This window comes from Polypterus senegalus, chromosome 8, assembly GCF_016835505.1.
Source record: "Polypterus senegalus isolate Bchr_013 chromosome 8, ASM1683550v1, whole genome shotgun sequence".
NCBI lineage: Eukaryota > Metazoa > Chordata > Cladistia > Polypteriformes > Polypteridae > Polypterus > Polypterus senegalus.
Window position 1 is genome coordinate 7,781,211 of NC_053161.1, and position 20,626 is coordinate 7,801,836.

The following is a 20,626-nucleotide window of genomic DNA, read 5'->3' on the forward strand; positions in this document are numbered from 1 at the left end:
GTAGAAACCATATGTTTGTATGGTTATTTTTATATATTTTAAGCCCTTATAAACTCTCCCACCCTGTTAACATTATTAGAGCCCTCTAGACATGAAATAACACCCTTTAGTCAAACGTTTAAACTGTGCTCCATGACAAGACAGAGATGACAGTTCTTTCTCACAATTAAAAGAAAGCAAACGTATCATCTTCAAAGGAGCGCCGTCAGGAGCAGAGAATGTCAGAGATAGCGCTCGCTAAGAAAAGCAAACAATCAAAAAATCAATACATGCTTTTAAGTATACAGAAGCACCGTGATAAAGCGGCATTTTGTAAAGGAGAGCCCGTGTCCTCTGTGCAAACAGCCCCTCTGCTCACACCCCCTCCGTCAGGCAGAGAGAGTGAGAAAGATAGAGAGAAGCAAACAAGCACAGCGCGGGAAGCATATCTTATGGCATTGAGGAGTTTTAGTTAATATGCAATACATGCTCTGATTGGGTAGCTTCTAAGCCATCCGCCAATAGCGTCCCTTGTATGAAATCAACTGGGCAATCAAACTGAGGAAGTATGTAACCTAAATTAAAAGACCCATTGTCCGCAGAAAGCGGCGAACCAGTGAAAAATCTGTGATATATATATTTAGATGTGCTTACATTTAAAATCCGCGATAGAGTGAAGCCGCGAAAGTCGAAGCGCAATATAGCGAGGGATTACTGTACTCCCAATACACCCAACATTTTATGTATGTATTTTAAAATCTATCACCATGTAATTTTGTATTTTTTGCTGAGGACAAATTGCCTCAATTCCTGGTACAATAAGCTTCAATGGGGACCAATGCTGAGCAACAGCTAACAATATCAAAATGCCCATGAAAAAACTCATTGTTCGTTTTGCGTAATCCATATGTCAAGTATCCAATTGTTGCTCACAGCTTCCCAATCATACATTTTTGTTCAAAAATTGTTAAACCATTTCCAATAATCTTCTTATGAACAAAAGTGAAACATGCTGAAACAAGATTGAGCATTTGAATTGAAGGCCCTCCCCCATCATTGGTGGGAAGTCCTCTCAAGTAAACTCCTCTATCAGCTGCCATCCACGTCATGTGATACAAATATTACTGAGCTTGGCCTAAGAGACGGGCACAACTACAGATTGAAAGTTATTTAAATAGGTCACTCCACTTTTGCCACTTTGATTTCACAGTCTGTGCCTTACAGTTTGCTATGAAATAATTAAAAAGTGACTTTGTGTGCTGCCTCAGTTATTAAGTCGGTACCTAGAAATGGAACTCGAGAGCAACTCGAGAGTGACACAAAGTAGGGCAGGTACAGGCATCTTCGATGTTGGTTTAAGGAGGCCTTGGCTCAAACAATATTTACTGAGAGAATTTAACGTCAAGTCAAATCTAAGTAATCAGAGTATGACGTCTTTTTAGTTCTGCCATAGATTGATGGCCAGGGATGTAGCTGAGGAATTTGGTAACCGGTAACAAGTTGTTCATAGTGGAACCCCAGAATTTCCAGAATCTGTCAATAGCACAGGAATAGGGTGTAGTTATCAACTATCAAGTATTGCATGCCTACAGTCTTGTTAATCAGTCTGCCAAGTGGCACTATGCTGATTAGTTGACCAAGATACATATTTTTTTGACATTTATTCTACAATCACACTGTTTCCCTTAAAGCTGAAAAAAGCATGTCAGGTCATTGAACATCAAAACAATGATAATCACGTTTTTCCACATAAACATGCGTGTTTATAAAGAGTTTTTCTCCATAAGCAAACTGTTAATCTGTTAATACATTGCACTAAACTGCTGAGGCATCTAGAGGTAACCATCAGGAAACAAACATCTGGAGCAGAGGTGCATGCAAAACTTAATTTTGCACCATGACCACACACCTGCAAACCACTGCATCATGACAGCACACTCACCGCATTGTTCAAAACAGTTTTTGAACAAAAGCAATATGTTTTTTGCTTCAAACTTTACTTATTTGTAAAATCTCGCTCTCTGTGACTTTTTTTTTTTTTGTTGCCGAAATTAAAATGGAGACTGAAGGAAAGATGATCTGCTACCATGATGAAATCGGGGAAAAGAAATTGCCAGATACAATAACAAAAGAGGGAGTACAAGAAACATTTCTAGGAATGTAAGAATCCCTGGGACAAGTGCATTACATCTTTAGGGGACAATTTTGAAGGGGACAGAAAGGGAGGTGCCATAAGTTGTATAATAAAGTTCTAATATATGACAATTCTGTGAATTTTTGGGTCTCCCCTTGAATACACTTGTGTATTTGAGTATTGTTTGGTTGTGTATTTTTCTTGTTGTTGTTTTTAGTTTTGTGAATCATGTAACTGCTCTGATCTCATCTTGAGGAAGATTGCTATATAAGAATAATTTGAAGTCTTCTGTTTTCCTGTCATTCAGGGCATGTAAAATTATTTACAGTAAAACAGTCTTTTTAAGGTCAGTGACACTCGTGAACTTTATTTTCCCTGAATGATAAACTCATTCAGTTACTTCTATTACAATTTCATCACAAAACCTTAAGGAAAAGGGGGGCGCGTTGGAACAATCACTTAGTCAGAATCAACATTCAAGTTCTAGAAGAGTGAAGCTTATTGCTGAAGATATAAATGGTCTCGTGTATCTGCAGAGCAGCAGAATTCAAACTGCTAGAACTGATTGCATACTATAGTGCCACGATTGAAGAGGAATTATAAATATTTGATGAAGCTTTTTTGGGGACAAGGTATGTTTACACCGTAGCTGTTCTACTGACATTTGATCAACCACTGCGACTTACTTTCCTTTACTCCCTGCATTATTCATGCATTGCAGTTTATTGTGAGCATTAAAGCATTTCAGGTATTCAGATCATTAAAGAAGAGAAAATACTCTCTAAAACCAGATATATTAGTACACGGTTAATGTATCTGACCATGAAGTCATTCAGTTCAGAAAACAAAAATAGCCTCTTTTGGATTTTTTTTAAGTGTAGTCAATGTGATAATCACCACCCTGGACTACTTAAATTTTTGTAGGATGTGAGTCACCAAACTGGTTTTTCATGTATCTGAGAAAGGGGCACTACAGTCTTCCTTTTTGCAAAGTTTATCACCATTTCTTTAGTTTTTCTTTAATTTCTTTGTTTTCATTTGGAATTACAAATTATATAAATCATCTTGCAAAAAAAATTATCTGAGCAGAATTGTCTTGTATCCTTATATGGTCTTGGCATGTATTCAAGGTGGTGTACAAGTATCTTTGATGTACTAGCCTTTGGTGACATAAAGACACATCATCTGTGAAGCAGAAATTTTCACAGGATAATAGCCTGATTTCTTTATATTCAATTTTTGTAGTTGTATGTAGTGATTTGTTAAGTTAGCTGTTTATAGAAGCAGACTCTTCCCTTAGTGGATCAGTAATATCATTTTTGGAGTCTGTCTTTGTTTTCACACACACACATCAGATTTGAAAATGTTCAGTTTAATAAAATTATTAACTTAACCCAGCTAAGCAGCTATGATAGCATTACATTAGTTTGTAAGAGTAAAATAAGGTGAATTACTTTTAAATGAGCAACCTGTTTAGTTTATTTTATTGTATTTCTAAAATGCACCAAAATCGTATACAATATTCTTGTATAACTTTTTGTTTTTTTAGGAGGCAATGCACAGCGTTTGTAGTGTTCCTTTTTTTATGTTTCTAGTACCCTTTTCAGAATCTTTAGTTCATCAAACTGGAAGTGTATTTATGCTCATCTTTTTCATAACACATCGTGGTGTTTTTGTAATTTACGATTGCTTTATCATAGATAGTTTGTGTATTAGATTCCTTTAGACAATTTGTTGGTTCACCTCAGTTGACATGGTGCTTTTGATACTTTTTTTTTTATTTAATGAGAAGTCACTATTATAATTATGAATGAACATTTATCAGGAGCAAGTTTAGAAACCATTAAGCTGAGAGATACTGGACAACAGTACATTGGACTCTGAGGCATTGTGGGATAATGCCTGCTGAGTGTTATTTGTTATAGTAAAAATCATTTAAAATGTTTTAATTGCATGGATACACTGTGTTCCAGACTCATGGTGATTCTAACAGCTTGGATTTTGGCATTGTATGTTTTATATATAGGTAATTCTCTTCTTCAGTGTATTTTTTACAGATTTTTTTTTTCTTTTTCTTTTTTTTTTTAAATTGATAAATTAGTGTAAAGATTTTTAGACTTGTGTTCTTTTTTTTTCAGGTACAGTTTTTGTTCTGATTTGTGTATCTCATTCTCTCAACTTACTGGAGTGTGATATTACAAGTAACAAGTGTATCACAACAGAAGTAATGATTTGGCCTTAATGAACGTTTTCAATTTGCTTTCAGTTTAAAAAGACTTGCTTTCAAAACTAACACATTCTATTCCTTATTTTCTGAACCCACTTAATCCATGTTTAGGAGTGCAGAGAGTTTTCCCAAAAGGCAGGAACCAACTCTAAGCAGTGTGGTAATTTAGAGTATCCCATTTATTAGCATGTTGTTTGGTGTGCATCAGTTTAAATCTTAAGAGTTTTTCTATAGTTTTAATTTTTCTTGTCATTCATTTTCTTATGAATTCTCAGTGTATTTTAAAATCTTAAACTCCATACCTGTCTTACAGGTTCTGTTTAAGATAAGCCCTGAACTTTGACTGGACGTTCAAAAGATGCCACATTTTAAAACTGAGTTTTTCATAATTCGGGTACTTTTGCCTTTTTAACCGAGTTCTTGACTAATGCTAACCTCCCCAAAAGATAGTGAAAATGTTGGGTATGTAGCTATAGTTAATATTTCTTTCTTTATTGAATTTTGTTATGTATGTATGTTGTTGTTCTTCATTGAAAGTATTTTTCTTCTCTCTTGTAGATATTGGACGGTATCCACCGGGTGGGGTTTTTGTGGGCGAATCTATAAGAAGAGAAGATGGCAATCCAAAAATACCCCAGCAACGCAGAGCTGTTCCGGTATGGCAGATGAGTAAATCCTAAGATTTCTGGAAAGTAAAATACTAAGTTAAGCAAAAATTGGATTAGATGTTTAAACATGTAATCAAAGAAATCTGGCATTCCAGTGCATCTCAAGTTCAGTTCTATGAACCCCCTATAGCTTCAGTTTATTTTTCCTCCCAATCTCATTGTATAGTTAGCTGGTCTTTTTTTTCTCATTATACCTTTAGACACAGAGTAGTGTGAGAATTACATTAATATAAAGATTTGATATATTTGTATTCTTGCCACTGCTTTAAATGCTTAACTCTTTTCCTCTCTTCCTTTATTGTGTCTTAATGCTTTCAATTAATAACAAATGGAGTAGACACAAGGCAAACAACACTCAATGCTGTATGTCAGACCCACAGGCTTGATTAGGAGTAAATAAATCATAATAAACTATCAGAATACCCAAAAAAGGCTGACTTACCGTAATTATCCCTTTGAAACATACATTAATGTTTAATGATGTTCCAATAAAATTTAAGCAAACTCAGGTTTATAATTTTTGATTGACCCTAAAATGGAGAGAAACACACAATCAAAAGTATTAGTTAGAGCTATATTGGAAAGTTGAACTGCTTCAGTATGTCTCCTTTTATGGAAAGAGCTGGCAGGCAAAGCAGTGTGGCTAAGGTTTTAGCATGTAAACCACAAGATTGATGGATCAGTCTCCCATCACCTAACTGACCCTGAGAAAATCAGCTTGCCTACCTGTACTCAAACTATAGAAATCAACAGTTTAATTTTCAGTTTGTCATTTAGAATTTGCATTTGATGAAAATAAATATGAAATGCCAACCAGCAGCACTGCTGGAGCACTTCAGCTCAGATCCTCCATCAGGCTGAGCTAATCACATTTAAATTCCAATATGAAAAGTTTTGTTCCATGCTTTTTTGCCTATACTTTCTAGCTTGAGAAAAAGTTTTGTGAACAGACTAATTGCGCCTTACTGCTTCCTTTGGTTCACACCATGATATAAAAGAAAATCTCTCTATATGGAAAAAAAAATCCTGCGATCAGACTTTTTTGAAGAGATTTTTTCAAGTCCCGCAAGACGAGACTTTTGCCATCAGATTTTTTTTTAAGTCACACCCTCCTCTCAAACATATTCAAACATGCCCATAGTCCACTCAACTCTCATTCGTGTGAATGTTTTTGTCAGACACACTTCCTTCCCTCTCAGCTCTTATAAATTTTTACATTTTACTCACTTTAAGTTCCTAATTATGGAAGACATATTATGTCCAAATCTTACTGATGAATTTCCTCACAAAGGGTTATCAACAGAAGAAATGAGTACACAGGCAATCCTAGCACCGTGAAATGATGAAGTCAAACAAATTAATGGCAAAATTAATGATTGGTTACACAGCAAATTGGTTAAAAGCATATCAATAGACTTTGCTGAAACAGTTGGTGGTGATCGAGCAGAAGATGAAAATATCAACTTACAATATCCCGAAGAATATCTACAACCGTTAACACCGCCCGAATTACTGTAGAAAGAAGGATGTATCCAAGAAAGGTAATGTAGTACATCTTCTGCGGAAAACATTAGACAACAAAGGAGAACTTGATATGCCAATCATATCAAAACGATTGCAGCTTCCTGTTAGAATAGCTTTTGCTATGACAATTAACAAATCACAGGGACAAACATTCAAAAAAGTTGGTTTATTTATTAGAGAGAGAAACAATATTCACTCACGGGCAGTTATATGTTGCGTTGTCACAATGTAACTCCAAACACAGAATCAAAATTCAAAGCAACATTTACGAAAAGTTAATTCCTACTATTGTTTTTTACTGGTTTTACAGTAAAAGTGTAAGTTTAAAAAGTATTTGCGTGTTAATTTCAAAGCCAAACAGAAAAAAAAATGTATAAAGCAACAAATACCTCGCACGCCACATGAAACATAATTTTCTTTCGATTTATTACATTTTACAATGTTTAATTACTCGCTGTAATGAATAATAGTTAGGTCTATTATGCATATGTAACAATTCCCATGAAAATAACAATTTGTTTAAATTGTACATCCGCTTCCCCATACGCGAGTGAAGTGAGCAGGGGGCAGAGCCTCCTAGTCTATATAAAACTAATTTTGCATTTGTCTGCGTTTACTTTAGTTTCTAATTGTTGTAAAAATTTCTTTAAATGATTTTAGAATTCATTATTTTAGCAAATGACATTCAGAATAAACACAAATTTAAATATCAGGACACATACTGCATAAATGCAACATTTGCACTGAAATGTACATTTTTCACTATTATGGTTTTCAAAACATTTATATTTAATAGACTACAAACTCCTGTTGTGAACAATCCATCTAGTCCTTCCCATTTGGGGCAGTTTGTAATGCACCATACCACAAGCAAACTATTAAAATCTAGCACTAGACCCATCATTGACAAAGCTGAATCCACTCCATTCAATTAAGCAAAATAGAAATGACATGAAATGCCACAAGAAGACACAAAGGAGAGAGAGAATGTGAACAATCTCTAGTATTTTTCAAACACAATATTTATTTTGATAATTATAAAACAATGTGATTTCCCTATTGGAATCTTTAAAACATGTATACCATGCCACATTTTAATTTTTAAATGATGAGGTCAATGATGCAATTTAATATTGGCATAAAAGTATGGGTAGCCTCTTGCAATAATTTTGTTTTTCTTTGCATTTATATCTTAAGAACATAGTGTTTACTTTGGAGTATGATATTGATTGAATAAGGTAGTCGAATTGGGATAACCTGCTTATGAGTTTACAGTATATGTTCTAACAAGCATATTGAAATCTGCTATAAACGTAACTTGAAGCTAATGTAACTACTTAAGAAATGGAGTTACATTGCTGTACTCCTTAATTCTAGTTATGATTCTTAGTTTCATGTTTTAAGTCAGTAAACTGTTCATGCAGCAATTTCAAAATACTGGGTTTTTTTTGTTGTTTTTTTTTAAATTTGCAGTTTAGAGTATCCACCCACCCATCCATCCAGCCACACATTTTCAATGTGTAATCTATTAGATGTAATGTGTGAATCAGCTTTGGATGTGACAATCCATATTTAATGTATAGATAGACAAATATAATTTTTTTAACTGGGAATTCAGCACTTGTATTAACAAATAACTTTTGCATTTTTCATGTTATTTGTTTGCTTATTGCAATAGTGGCATACAATCACTTGTCACATTTACTTTGTTGCTTTGATCTGTACTGTATTTGTTAATTAGTTAAATAGAACACTGTATCTCCTTAGTAGCGCATGTCATTGGGACATCAGTTAATGTGTGAATCATATACCTTCAAACGTATTACGTTGTCCACTTCAAAACTGCAAAGTTCTCAGTTTAAAAAATATGAACAGCAGGCCTGTATGTTTCAGAAGCATGTTTATGACTGCAAAGAAAACAAATGGTGGTCTCATGGGACAATGTTACTTAGCTGCTGGACACATCTAGGTGGTAACAGTAAATCCTAGACCTTACAACATAAGCTTTTGTTCTCAGTGTTATTATCTGAAATTTCCCACTTGTCTATGGTGTAGCATGTGTAGTACGTGTGTTGGAAGAAACTTGTTGTTTTCCAGATGTGGGTGTGTAAATGATGTGGTGGTTTGAAGGGTAGTGTGTAGATGGAGAGCATGACCTGTGTTTATAAAAATTGTTTGAGATGGATGTAGAATCCTGATGTCAAGTTCAAATTTAGATTTTGGCAGTAGATTTGTTTTGGAGAAAGAAGGGATGTTCTGCTAACTAGATGACCTGTTGAGTGCAGATGGTGGTGCAAGTACAGCAGGTGATGAGAGCTACATGACAGAAATTCCACAAGGTGTTCCTCATTCTAATGAAGTCTCTTTGGCGTTGAAGGGAAAGGTTTTTGAAAGCTGTGTGAGGATCAGTATTAGAGTCGGATATGGCCAATGAGGGTATAAAATGAAAAATATCTGGAAACGGATCAGAATGATCATATGTATGTGTGGAGTGTTACAGAATGAAAGGAACATAATAGCTGATTTTACAGAAAGACCGTGTGGCGGAGACTGGAGGTGTACTCTGGTACAACAGGCTAAGGTGTTTTGAGTATGTGGAGTCAAAGGCTGAGGCGATTGGAGTTTCCCTTTATTCTCTTATCCTCTGTTGCAGCTTCCCATTGGTGTACTCTGAAATAATAATAAATAAGGCTTGGCACTGAGACTGAACATTTCACTATTGACTCATAGCCAGACACATTGGTGGTTTAAGTTATAGCTTATTTATTTAGATTCTTTTAAAATTAACTGCACAATGTACATCTTAAGCCCTGTTACTTTGTAACTTTAGCTCTTTGTAAGGGTTCCTGCCTTGTGCCCTGTGTTGGCTGGGATTGGCTCTAGCAGACCCCCGTGACCCTGTGTTCGTAATTCAGCGGGTTAGAAAATGGATGGATGGAAGTTTGGTGTTTTATAATTATTAGTCATTTATTAGCCCAAGGTTTGGTTGTACTGGTTGGCCATGCCTTTCTTGAGAAGCTAATTAGAATATGGAAGCTTTTAAATTTAGATCTGTGAGACAATATAAAATAATTTCCTAAATTATTAGGAACACTATGCTAATACTGGGTAAGACCTTCTTTTATTATCAAAACCACCTTACGTCTTCATGGCATAGATTCAACAAGATGTTGGAAACATTCCTATGTGACTGTATCGCACACATTCTCCAGATTTGTGGGCTACACATTCATGCCTCGAATTTCCCATTCTACCAGATTCTGTTTGATTTAGGTCTGGTGATTGAGACGATTACTGAATTACACTTTACTCATTGTCATGTTCATGAAACCAGTTTGAAACAATCTTTGCTTTGTGAGATGGTGCATCTTCATACTAGAATTAGCCATTAGAATATGCATAAATTATGTCTGTGAAGACAAGAACATGGTTGGCAATACTACTCATAATCACAGTGACATTCAATTAAGTTTGATTAGTATTAACAGGCCCAAAGTGTGCCAAAAACATTCCCAATATTATTACACCTCCACCGTCAGCCTGGATTGTTGACACACAACTGGTTGAGTACATACTGTAGATTTAAGCTGTTGGCATCAAAATCTGCTCCATCTTCTGTATACCTCAGCAGGAATCCAGATTCATCAGACCATGCTACATTTTTGCAGTCTTCAACTCTCCAGTTTTGGTTAGCCTGTACCTATTGCATCCTTGGCATTCAGTTCCTGGCTGACAAAAGTGGCACCTGACATTCTGGAACTCCATCTGCCTCAATGATCAATGTATTGTGCATTCTATTATGCTTTTCTGCTCACTGTTGCTGTGGTTATCTGAGTTATCTTAGCCTTTCTGTCAGCTAGGACCAGCCTGACCCTTCTCCTCTGATCTCACTCTCTCTCTTCATCAAGGCATTTCCATACATTTATTTTTTCAGTTTTTCCAGGGTAAACTCTAGAGACAATTGTGTTTGAAAATCCCAGGAGATTAGCAGCTACTGAAATACTCAAACCAGTTCATCTGGCACCAACAAGCATGCTACTTTTAAAATCATGAAGATCATATGTTTTAGTGTTTGATATGATCGTTAATTGATGATCTTGACCTGTATCTGCATGACTTTATGCGTTGTGCTGCCATCACATGATTAACTGATTAAATCATTTCACGGGTAAGCAGATATACAGCTGTTCCTAATAATTTTCCCAGTGTGTCTAGGTTACATATTTTAGGTTATATTGACTACAGCTGGGCAAGGTTACACAGTTACATTCTGACATGCCACTCTGACCAGAATCATCATTTTTTTCAGTTCATCTTTGTTGGTGTTCCCTGCTTAACAGACCATAGAGTCAGAGCTGCTATTATTGTTTCTTTTCATTCCTCCTATGTCTGTCTTCAGTACTTTCAGCATGTTGTTTCTAAGTTTCCTGGTCCTCTGACTTTCTTGCTACTGTGTTTTCACCTCCCTCCCTACTATACATTTCTCAGTTCTCTCAACATATCTGTAATTTCATATCCATTTCCCTTCTGTACTTTCCAACTTCCTATTTTCTCTATCCCTTCAACACCTTTAGATTCTCTAATTTGGTTTGTAATATTGCAACCATTTTTATGTTTGCACATCCTTCTCCGCCTTCCCACTTGCTCGTTTTTCACAACACCATCTGCCCTAGCAGACTCCTCTCTGCCTGCTGCACTTAAAATTGTACATTTTTATCTGTGTAGGTTGGATGTTGCCATTACCACCTCACAGAACAAGTATCTTGGGCTTGTATCTTGTACTTAATTGTTATTGGTGAGGAGTTTTTATGTTCTCTCCATGTCTGTGAATGTCTCATCTGGGTCCTCCAGCTTTCCTTCTAAACCCCCTTACACATACAAGTTAATTTATATAATTATAAAAAAAATATTAATTAGGGATTCCTAATTGGCCCTGTGGGAGTGTGTGTGAGAGTGATGCTGCCAGGATAAGTTCAAGCCACCCACAAGCCTGAATTGAGTTTTAAATGTTATGATATTTTATTTCCTCTCAAATTTCACCCTGCTTCAACCTATAGAAGATATTGTGGTCCTGCTGTGTAGCTTCATTCTAGTACATCACTAATCTTTCCGCTAGCCAAGTCTTGGTTATCATTAGGAATCTCTCCTTTCTGTTTCACTAATGAACCATGAGTGCTAAAGAAGCCTTGAAAGTAAGCAGCAATGAAATTTATTTGATGTCTGTACACTTAGGAGTCTGGTTCGACAGGTAGATTATATTTTATTTGTCCTGTAGTGGAAGTTAAAACTTTTTAAACTTCCACTTTTAATACTTAACAACTATATTTTTTCTGTCAGGGTATATTCTGTGTTTCAAGAGATCAGTAAGGGGAAAATTGGTCACAAAATTTTACTCTTTCTGTTCAGACCTTTCACACTGACAGAGGCACAGTTTTCAACTTTAATTTACTATGTATAGTATTTTGCAGCTTCATTTCATGGATATTTAAAGCTCGAACTGCTTTTCCTTGTACAAGCCTACTCCTTTGCTTTATGTTCCTTCTTCACTCTGCATACCACTCCCCTCACCACCTTTAGCTATCCTCTCATTTGTTTCTATTTTTCATTTTCCTAACTTTCTCTACTGTTAAAGTCAAACTACTTAATTACCTATTTCCTAGCTCTCTTGTTAAATCCTTTTGCTTTGATGCTGTTTCTTTTATCACACTATCAACATATCCCTTTAGTCTGGTAGTGTTCCTTTTACACAATCTTTGAAGAAAGTTGCACTTTTACTGCGGACACCAATCTGATAGTTCTTTTCTGATTAAGTTTGATCCAGTTTTAAATTTCTTTTTCTGTCTTGGACTCTGCAGACTATTTATTAAAGGTCTACTTGCCACCTGATTGACAACAATTTGTTTTTCAAAGCTTTACCACCTTGTCACCTTAAATGCAAAATATATCTTATGTAATTTTTATGGTTTATGTATGTATAGTGTATTTGTTTTTAATTGGCATTGTTTTATATACAATACACTCACCATCCATATTATAAGGTACACCTGTTCAACTGCTTGTTAACAAATATCTGATCAGCCAATCACATGGCAGCAACTCGATGCATTTAAGCATAGACATTGTCAGGATGACCTGCTGAAGTTCAAACCAAACATCAGAACGGGGAAGAAAGGTAATTTAATTCACTTTGAACATGGAATATTTCAGAAACTGCTGATCTACTGGGATTTTCACGCACAACCCTCTATAGGCTTTGCAGAGAATGGTTTAAAAAGGGGAAAATATCCAGTGAGCAGAAGTTATCTGGGTGAAAGTGATTTGTTTTTGCCAAAGGTCAGAGGAGAATGGCCAGACTTGTTCAAGCTGATAGAAAAGCAACAGTATGTACCACTCATTATAAATGAGGTATGCAGAAGAGCATCTCTGAACGTTCAACATGTCCGACCTTGAAGCAGATGGGCTACAGCAGCAAGAAACCACACAGGTTACCACTCCTGTCAACTAAGAACATGCAAGTGAGACTACAAATCACACAATCTTGCCAAAATTGGACAATAGAAGGTTGTAAAAACGATAAACGGTCATGTGAACTATTTAATAACACAATTAAAATCTCCCTTTTAAAGTTGTAAATGCACATATAGTGGCACTAAACAAAGAATTTATCAATAAATTTCTTGTAATTTCAGATACGTCTCATATGTGTAGCCGGGATAAGATTTATTTAATTTAAGTGTTTTTCTTTCAGTTATATAATACCCTTAAAAGTCAGAAGTGACCTCTGATGCCACAAAAGGAATTTCTGTATGAGTTAATGTTTCAGCTTCTCTAGTTTGATACCATAATCGAAATCTAAATGAATTGCTTGACCCGGCTAAGTTGATCTTTAGTGTTTAAAGAATCTCTGTAAGAAGGCTAAATCTGACTTCAATGAGCCAAGATGTGATATCACTTTTTTCAATTCATGCATTGAGACCTTGTGACATTACATCAAATAATAAGCCATTATCCAGTTTTGGTTTTTAGAATTTGTCATCATGATACATAATATACTTATAAGGAATCTCACTTCGCTGTTTTTGCATCTCCAAAAATAAGTCTTGCCTGCTTTTATCTTATAAAGAATTTCATACGCTGAACCATAAAACCAATATTATCTTAAAATAGCTATGTGGTTAAGGAAAAAATAGTTAAGTAGCTCTCCCCACCAAGCCCTGCCCATTGTGTTATGTCTCTGCAACTGAAGCAATACTAAGATCCAACATTTCAGTTATAGTCCTCTGTCTGCAAATTCTGGAAGTTTCAGTGGTGAGCATACTGGACACAGTATTCATGCCCATTCTTTCTTTTTTTTTATATTTTGTTTTGCTCGTGGCCTCACTATAGCTTCTGGAAAAAAAAAAAAAAAAATCACTAATAGATGCAAAAATGCAGTTCATTTGGTTGATGTCTTTATCAAAGGCATAACCTGTATTCTCAATATCTTAATGTAATGGTTCATTGTTTCATTGCAAAGTAGTTCTAAAAACTGAAAGGAGTGCAAACAATCAAATGGTTAATGACTGACAATATAACCATTTTGCATAATATAACACAGAAAATATTCCTAAACCTGAGTAATCCAATTCAAAAGTGGGAGGGTATTATTAAAAAAAAATATCTTCTATTTTATCAAGTTAATATTATCAGGAGACAGCAGCCAGTTAAAAGAGAGTACAGAGAAGTTGTGAGAACTTCAAACACAACTGGTACAACTGACACTTCAAACAATGCTTGTAATAAAACATATAACAATGCAGATCATCCGGTGTGTTTCCTTCATAAGGTCCTAGATCTAAAGATGCCTAAGAGTAGTGCTGTCAAAAAAATCAAGCTATTGATAATTACTGATTCTGAAAACTTTAAAGAATACCAATACTTGTTTTCCATGGTATCAATTCTAACTGTTCAGATGCACTTTCCTTCTTGCTCATTCTTTTAAATCCACAGACTACTGGAGACAAACAAACACACACACACACACACACACACACACACACACACAAATCAGCAGCCCTGTCCCTCCTCATTTACAGTAGGTGTTCCCAAAATTATTTAGATCAGATTTCAGAAAAACATCAACTACCGTCTGTGATAATGTCCTGACCCTTCTGCCATGTCATTGAAACAAATGAAAAGTTCTTCAAGAGATATATTTATTTATTTTTTTATTTTAGAATGTACAGATTTCCACAAATCATTAAATATAGTACAGTAAGATTGTGCAAATCTGGTGTCTGATCTGTTCTGAAAAATTAGTGTAAAATATATCGAGGGTATTTTTCAATTGTGGATGCAGAAAATGACAGCAAATGACATTTGGATGCATTATTATATTGTAAACACATTCTGGGATAGCTGTTTTCTAAATTTATTATTATGTTTTAACAGGTTGAAAATGGTTTTGAATTCAAGAAAGATGTACCTCCATGGAAACCTGAGGTAATTTTTTCTGTATACTTTGTAGTATTTTGAGTCTGTGTGAAAGTGCTGATAAAGTATGTGGCAACAAAGCCATAGTCATTTTTTACACAACGGTTTCTATTGTAACTACAGTACAGAAGTAAGCTACTCCTAGCTATAATAGTGCATATTTCTAAAAACAACCTATATAATTGAAATGAAGGATAAAATAAAAGGTTAAAACTGTTTTACCGAAATACAAAATATGCATTAAAACTAGGTAAGCAGTGTAATCTTTCTTGAGTGATATGGACATAAGTAGAGACTATGAACTACTGTAACAAAGGCTATATCTGTCTGTAATCTGATTGTGTTTGGTTGGTGGCTGTTGGTGGTGGAGATGTCCTCAGAATGCATCTGCGTAGTTGTGGTGAATTGAACAGTGTTTCCATTCTTCACTGTATGAATTGCACAATTGTTCTGACCCAAAACTCCCTCATCTGATACTGGTATTGATTTTAACTTGATTCCTGAGATGGGATGGTCAGTACAGCACAGCTCTTGTGTGCCAATCAAAACTTTCCTAAGAGTGTTTAGAGAGTTTAGTTTATTAAGATAGAAATTATATAGTTTAGTGCTGTTCAAATATTACTGCTATTGGCAGTGGGAGGACTTTTTTCTTTACTCAAATTAATCACTACAGTGGAAACCGATTTGGCTATTTGTATTGTTTCCGCTTAGTCTTATGCTGCATTTTGTTCCTTTTTTTTATGTTGAAGGTCATGGAGGCAACTTGCACACCTGGATAGACCAGGGCACGTTTTCCTCCTGGCTTTACCAGGGTAGTCTACAGAAACAGCCCTACACAATGTCATGAATCTCCTGTTAGGTTTTCTTTCAGTGGACAATGCCCAGTACACACCTCTGTAGGAGGCATCAGAATGACAGTATAAACACAATCCGTCTCACATCTCTGTCTCTCTCACTTCCTTCCCATCCATTTTCATTACTGAGAGTGAACCCAGCATTACTGGGCAAGAACCTCTTTTTAAGCTGCTTGTACTCAGAATCTTACCTTTAAGGTCACCACATACTGTAAAGTGTGCAATCATAAATGAAAATGTGGATATAACCTGAGTGGTAATTTGAGAGTTTCTGTTCAGCATTTGGTTCTTCTCCTTTACAAGAAAGTTGTGAACAGCTAAACCAAAAGAGAGAGTTCAAGTAACACTTTTCTGGTAGAGACTCATAGTCTCCGATTTCCATCCGTCCATTATCCAACCCACTATTCCTAACTACAGGGTCACTTGGGGTCTGCTGGAGCCAATCCCAGCCAACACAGGGCGCAAGGCAGGAAACAAACCCCGGGCAGGGCGTCAGCCCTCCGCAGGGCACACACACACAGCACACACTAGGGACAATTTAGAATTGGCAATGCACCTAACCTGCATGTCTTTGGACTGTGGGAGGAAACCGGAGTACCCGGAGGAAACCCACGCAGACACGGGGAGAACATGCAAACTCCACGCAGGTAGGACCTGGGAAGCGAACCCAGGTCTCCTTACTGTGAGGCAGCAGCACTACCCACTACGCCACTGTGCTGCTAGTCTCTGATTTTCAGGTGCTAATTCTTGTCTTACCCGTAAACACTTGGCATAGAACTGCCCAAGTATGTGCAAAAGTATAAGTTTGGTGAGACCAGAGGTTAACAACAGTCCTTAAGTACCCAAACTTGATTCTCTAAAAGCCCTGGCTTTGCCTTAATATCTTTACCGTAAAACGGAAAGAAGATGCATCCTTGGCAGACTTCAGCATTCACAGTGAACAGACAAAACTTAATGTCAAGTATGCAAAGTCTTAACACATGACCTTGAACTCCACATTCTTCTAGCATCTCCCACCAGATACTATGGGATTATATGGTCAAAAGCTTTGAGTATACGAAAAACATGTAGACAGATTTGGCAGACTCCCATGGCCCTCCAAAGATCTATGCAAGGGAAAAGAGCTGGCTTTGTGCTTCATGGCTAGGGTGGAATCCACTTTGCTCCTCCTGGATCTGCAGGTTAACTATCTGATTGAGTTACTGTTCCAGTATAATTATACCTTGAAGTGAAATTCCATGGTAACTGGAACACATCTTCTTGACTTAAAAATGGAAACTACAACAGACTGGAGGCCCTCGCTCCACTTTCAGTGCATGATGGAAGAAGGCATGCTAACCAAAACACTCAGAAAATATAAAGTGCTTGCATCATTTTCAGCTTGTTCTCCTTTCGCCCTTTCTACTATGGAGAGTTTTAATTATTGCAACAACCCCAGGCATAGAAATGGCACTGATCCCAACCAATGCTTTTGGCATTTTCACCTCTTCCTCAAGAGTAGTATCCGTTGTGTACATGAGTTATTAAAATGTACATTTCACCTTTCAACAATAGCCTCAGTTCATTTCCTAAGGCTGATCTGAAAACACTGCAAATATTCTGCCTACATTTGGTTTGCCTTGAACCTCTAAGGCATTATTTATTGTTGTTAGAGGTGCTGCCAGGACCAGTAGACACCAACAACCTTTTGGCCTTAATATCTTTAAGATGCCTCAACTACTCGGGTCTTGAACTAAATCCATTTAGAAATCCTGTGCCTGACATGTAGATGTAGTAGAAACCCTTCTGGAGGTTAGAGCTGAACACATCCCAAAAAAAAATCATCTGTTATTGCCAGCACTTTCTCCTTATCCATTTTATTTCTTTCAGTTTTATTTATCTAGCAGACACTCTGTCCTTCTGAGTCATCTCAGCAGCAAATGGTGATCAGATAACAGCTCAACACTTCTCTTTACCCGAGTATCTATTGTTCAGAACAAATGGCCTCTCAAAAGGTAACATGACTACAAAGTCAGTCCTTCTCCTTTCTCTCAATGTACTCTGGTACCAGGCACTATTGTGAGCAATCTTTTAAACATGGTATTTGTTATGAACTTTCTATTTCAAGCCTAATGATCTACTAACAGTTCCTCATGTACTGTAGATTCAGATCAGGCAGGCCATTCCTCTTAAATCATTGCCTTCAAAGTATCTCCATCATTCCCTTTGTGAATATTACTCTCTAAGTTAGTAGTTGGTACCCTTTTGAGCACTAAATCTATTGTTTAAAAAAAAAAAAAAACATTATATACTCTTTAATAGTTATTAGACACATACACATAAACAGTTACTTTACCTCTCTCTTACTCAAAGTTGCATTATTGCAACTACCTTCCTACCTACTATAATTTACTTAAATAACTGTGAAAGGCTATCTTGGTGGAGAGTTGAGTATTCCCACTTCAGCCTGGAGCCTCTTTGTGTGGAGCACAAGCTCTAGCTCCATTTCCAATAAAGAAATGCATTTTACACCAAAAGAACTGGCTTCTGTTGCTAGGGTTTAGTGTCACAGTATCTGTTCCACTCTGGCCTGTCCAGGTTTGTTCACAATTTTCATGTGTTTTCTTATCAAGTGTTTAAAATAAGATGCAGCTAAAAAGTAGCAAAGAATTCCCTCTGCTAAACCTAAATGGTCAGCTTCTGGTGGCTCCCTACCTCTCTAGTAGAATTTTGTTACCAATAATGCAGTATGTTGTTCATATATATAATGTTGCCTATCTATTTCCATGGCACTCTCCCAGGTAGAGAAATGATACTAGTGTTCCTTTGAGGCAGCTTTTACCTTGAACCTAAACTTCTACTGTACAGTATGCCATAAAGCTGTGAGAACTGGCCTAAATTGAAAATTGCTTGGAAATTGAGTAAAAGTAACACATTTTATATATCTGGTCAGAATGGGGTGGGAGGAATAGAGAGAAAGCCTATTTATTCAAGTAAGTCTTTGGAAATGATAAAATGTAAGAACGCAGGCTTGATTAGCTGAGAGGTTATTCTGCTTGGACTGAAATATTTTAAAGAAGTCAAGTACAGCAGGGAAGAGTGCTTTTTAGAAAGGGGAAATATGTGATTGTGCTCACAGGTGGGTGGGAGGGACATGTAGTATATAATTTCGGCTTTCACAGTCAAAAACATGCTTAGTAAAAGTGGAATGTATTAGCCATAATGCAAATCATTTTAAGACACAAAACTGCAGATTTATAGATAATCTAATTTTATTCATAGATAAACTGATTGTGTGGAAGCATTATAGAGGCAAAGGTTACAAGGTCACTAAATTTACATGAACTTGTTAACTTGTTAGTCATAACTTCTATGCATGCTAATCTGTGTACACTAACAAGTTGCTTGCCATATGGATTATCATGAATAAGATTATCATGTCTACAGTACAGTGAGATTGTTATTTACATGTCTTATAAAGACTAGAAACAGAATTCTAATGCTAACAAATAAGATAATCAGTATAACACTATATCCAGCTTAATGAAGGGTTAAATGGTGGTGAATCTGTGTGTCCGTCCTATTGCTATATCTCTGTCATTCCAACAAGAGATGGCACATCACAAACATTTATAGTAATAAAATGCATTGCATTTTTCATACCAACAGATGGCACACCATAAACATTAACACTATTTCTATGAATGTCATACCAAATGGCACGTAACAGAGATGTATACTCTGCATTTGTCATTCCAACAGATGGTGCATGCCAAACACTTGTAGTAATGCATTTTATTACTAAATGCATTACAAAATTACAGTATTTCAATAGGTGATGCACTTTAATGCTGAAGTCTACTTTGATTACTTCAAACCATATTAGACAGGTCACACAGTTAGTCTGATATATAAATCTGAATGAATATTTGTGTATTTGTCCAGACCATCCAAACCATTGAAATTTTGCACAGATTTCTGATTTGTACAGGGAAAAGGCAACATGCTATTTTCATTCCATAATTTTTCCTCTGGGAGATCTTCTACTTAGTGACGGCAACTGAGCTTTATTGGGGAAGTGTCCCAGAAGGTAATTAGGGACTAAGCACAGGTATGCAAAGTTACTGCCTATGGTCAGTTTAATATTCATACTGCTAGTGTTCAAAAGACACAAGATTACAACCAGCATAATGCTTATTAATACTTTAATATAATGAAGAAATGTGTCTGAATACAACAAACGAAATAGTTATATTTATATAAAAAAAAAAAAAAAAAAGTTCCATTCAAGCAGCAGCCAGGATGAGAAGTCTAGAACTTTACCTCCATCCATCCATTATTCAACCCGTTATATTGTAACACAGGCTCACGGGGGCCTGCTGGAGCCAATCCCAGTCAACACAGGGCGCAAGGCATGAACAAACCCCGGGCAGGGCGTCCGCTCACCACAGGGTACAAGCACACACTAGGGACGGTTTAGGATCAAACCTAACCTGCATGCCTTTGGACTGTGGGAGGAAACCCATGCAGACACTTCGAGAACTCCATGCAGGGAGGACCCAGGAAGCAAACCCAGGTCTCCTTACAGCGAGGCAGCAGCGCTACCACTGTGCCACCGTGCCACCCACCATTACCTTGTTGCTTTATATATTGATTTATAGCTTGCTTTTGTCCCCACCCCCCATACTTTTTGAGTAACTACCTACAAGCTTTTTGAACTAAGCCATTTAAACTCCAGTTATGTTTTGACAAGTGTGTTTTGTAAATTTGGTGGTTGCAGAATTGCTTA

At 36.4% G+C, this 20,626-nt stretch overlaps 1 protein-coding gene across 1 annotated transcript in view; it reads left to right on the forward strand.

Annotated features, from left to right (window-relative positions):
* The window catches only part of b4galnt3b (beta-1,4-N-acetyl-galactosaminyl transferase 3b), a 196,392-nt gene that overhangs the window by 90,663 nt on the left and 85,103 nt on the right, over nucleotides 1-20,626 (forward strand). The window contains exons 2-3 of the mRNA XM_039760655.1: nucleotides 4,899-4,996; nucleotides 14,963-15,013. Coding sequence (XP_039616589.1) covers nucleotides 4,899-4,996; nucleotides 14,963-15,013 — 149 coding nt within the window. The remainder of the gene's footprint in view (nucleotides 1-4,898; nucleotides 4,997-14,962; nucleotides 15,014-20,626) is intronic.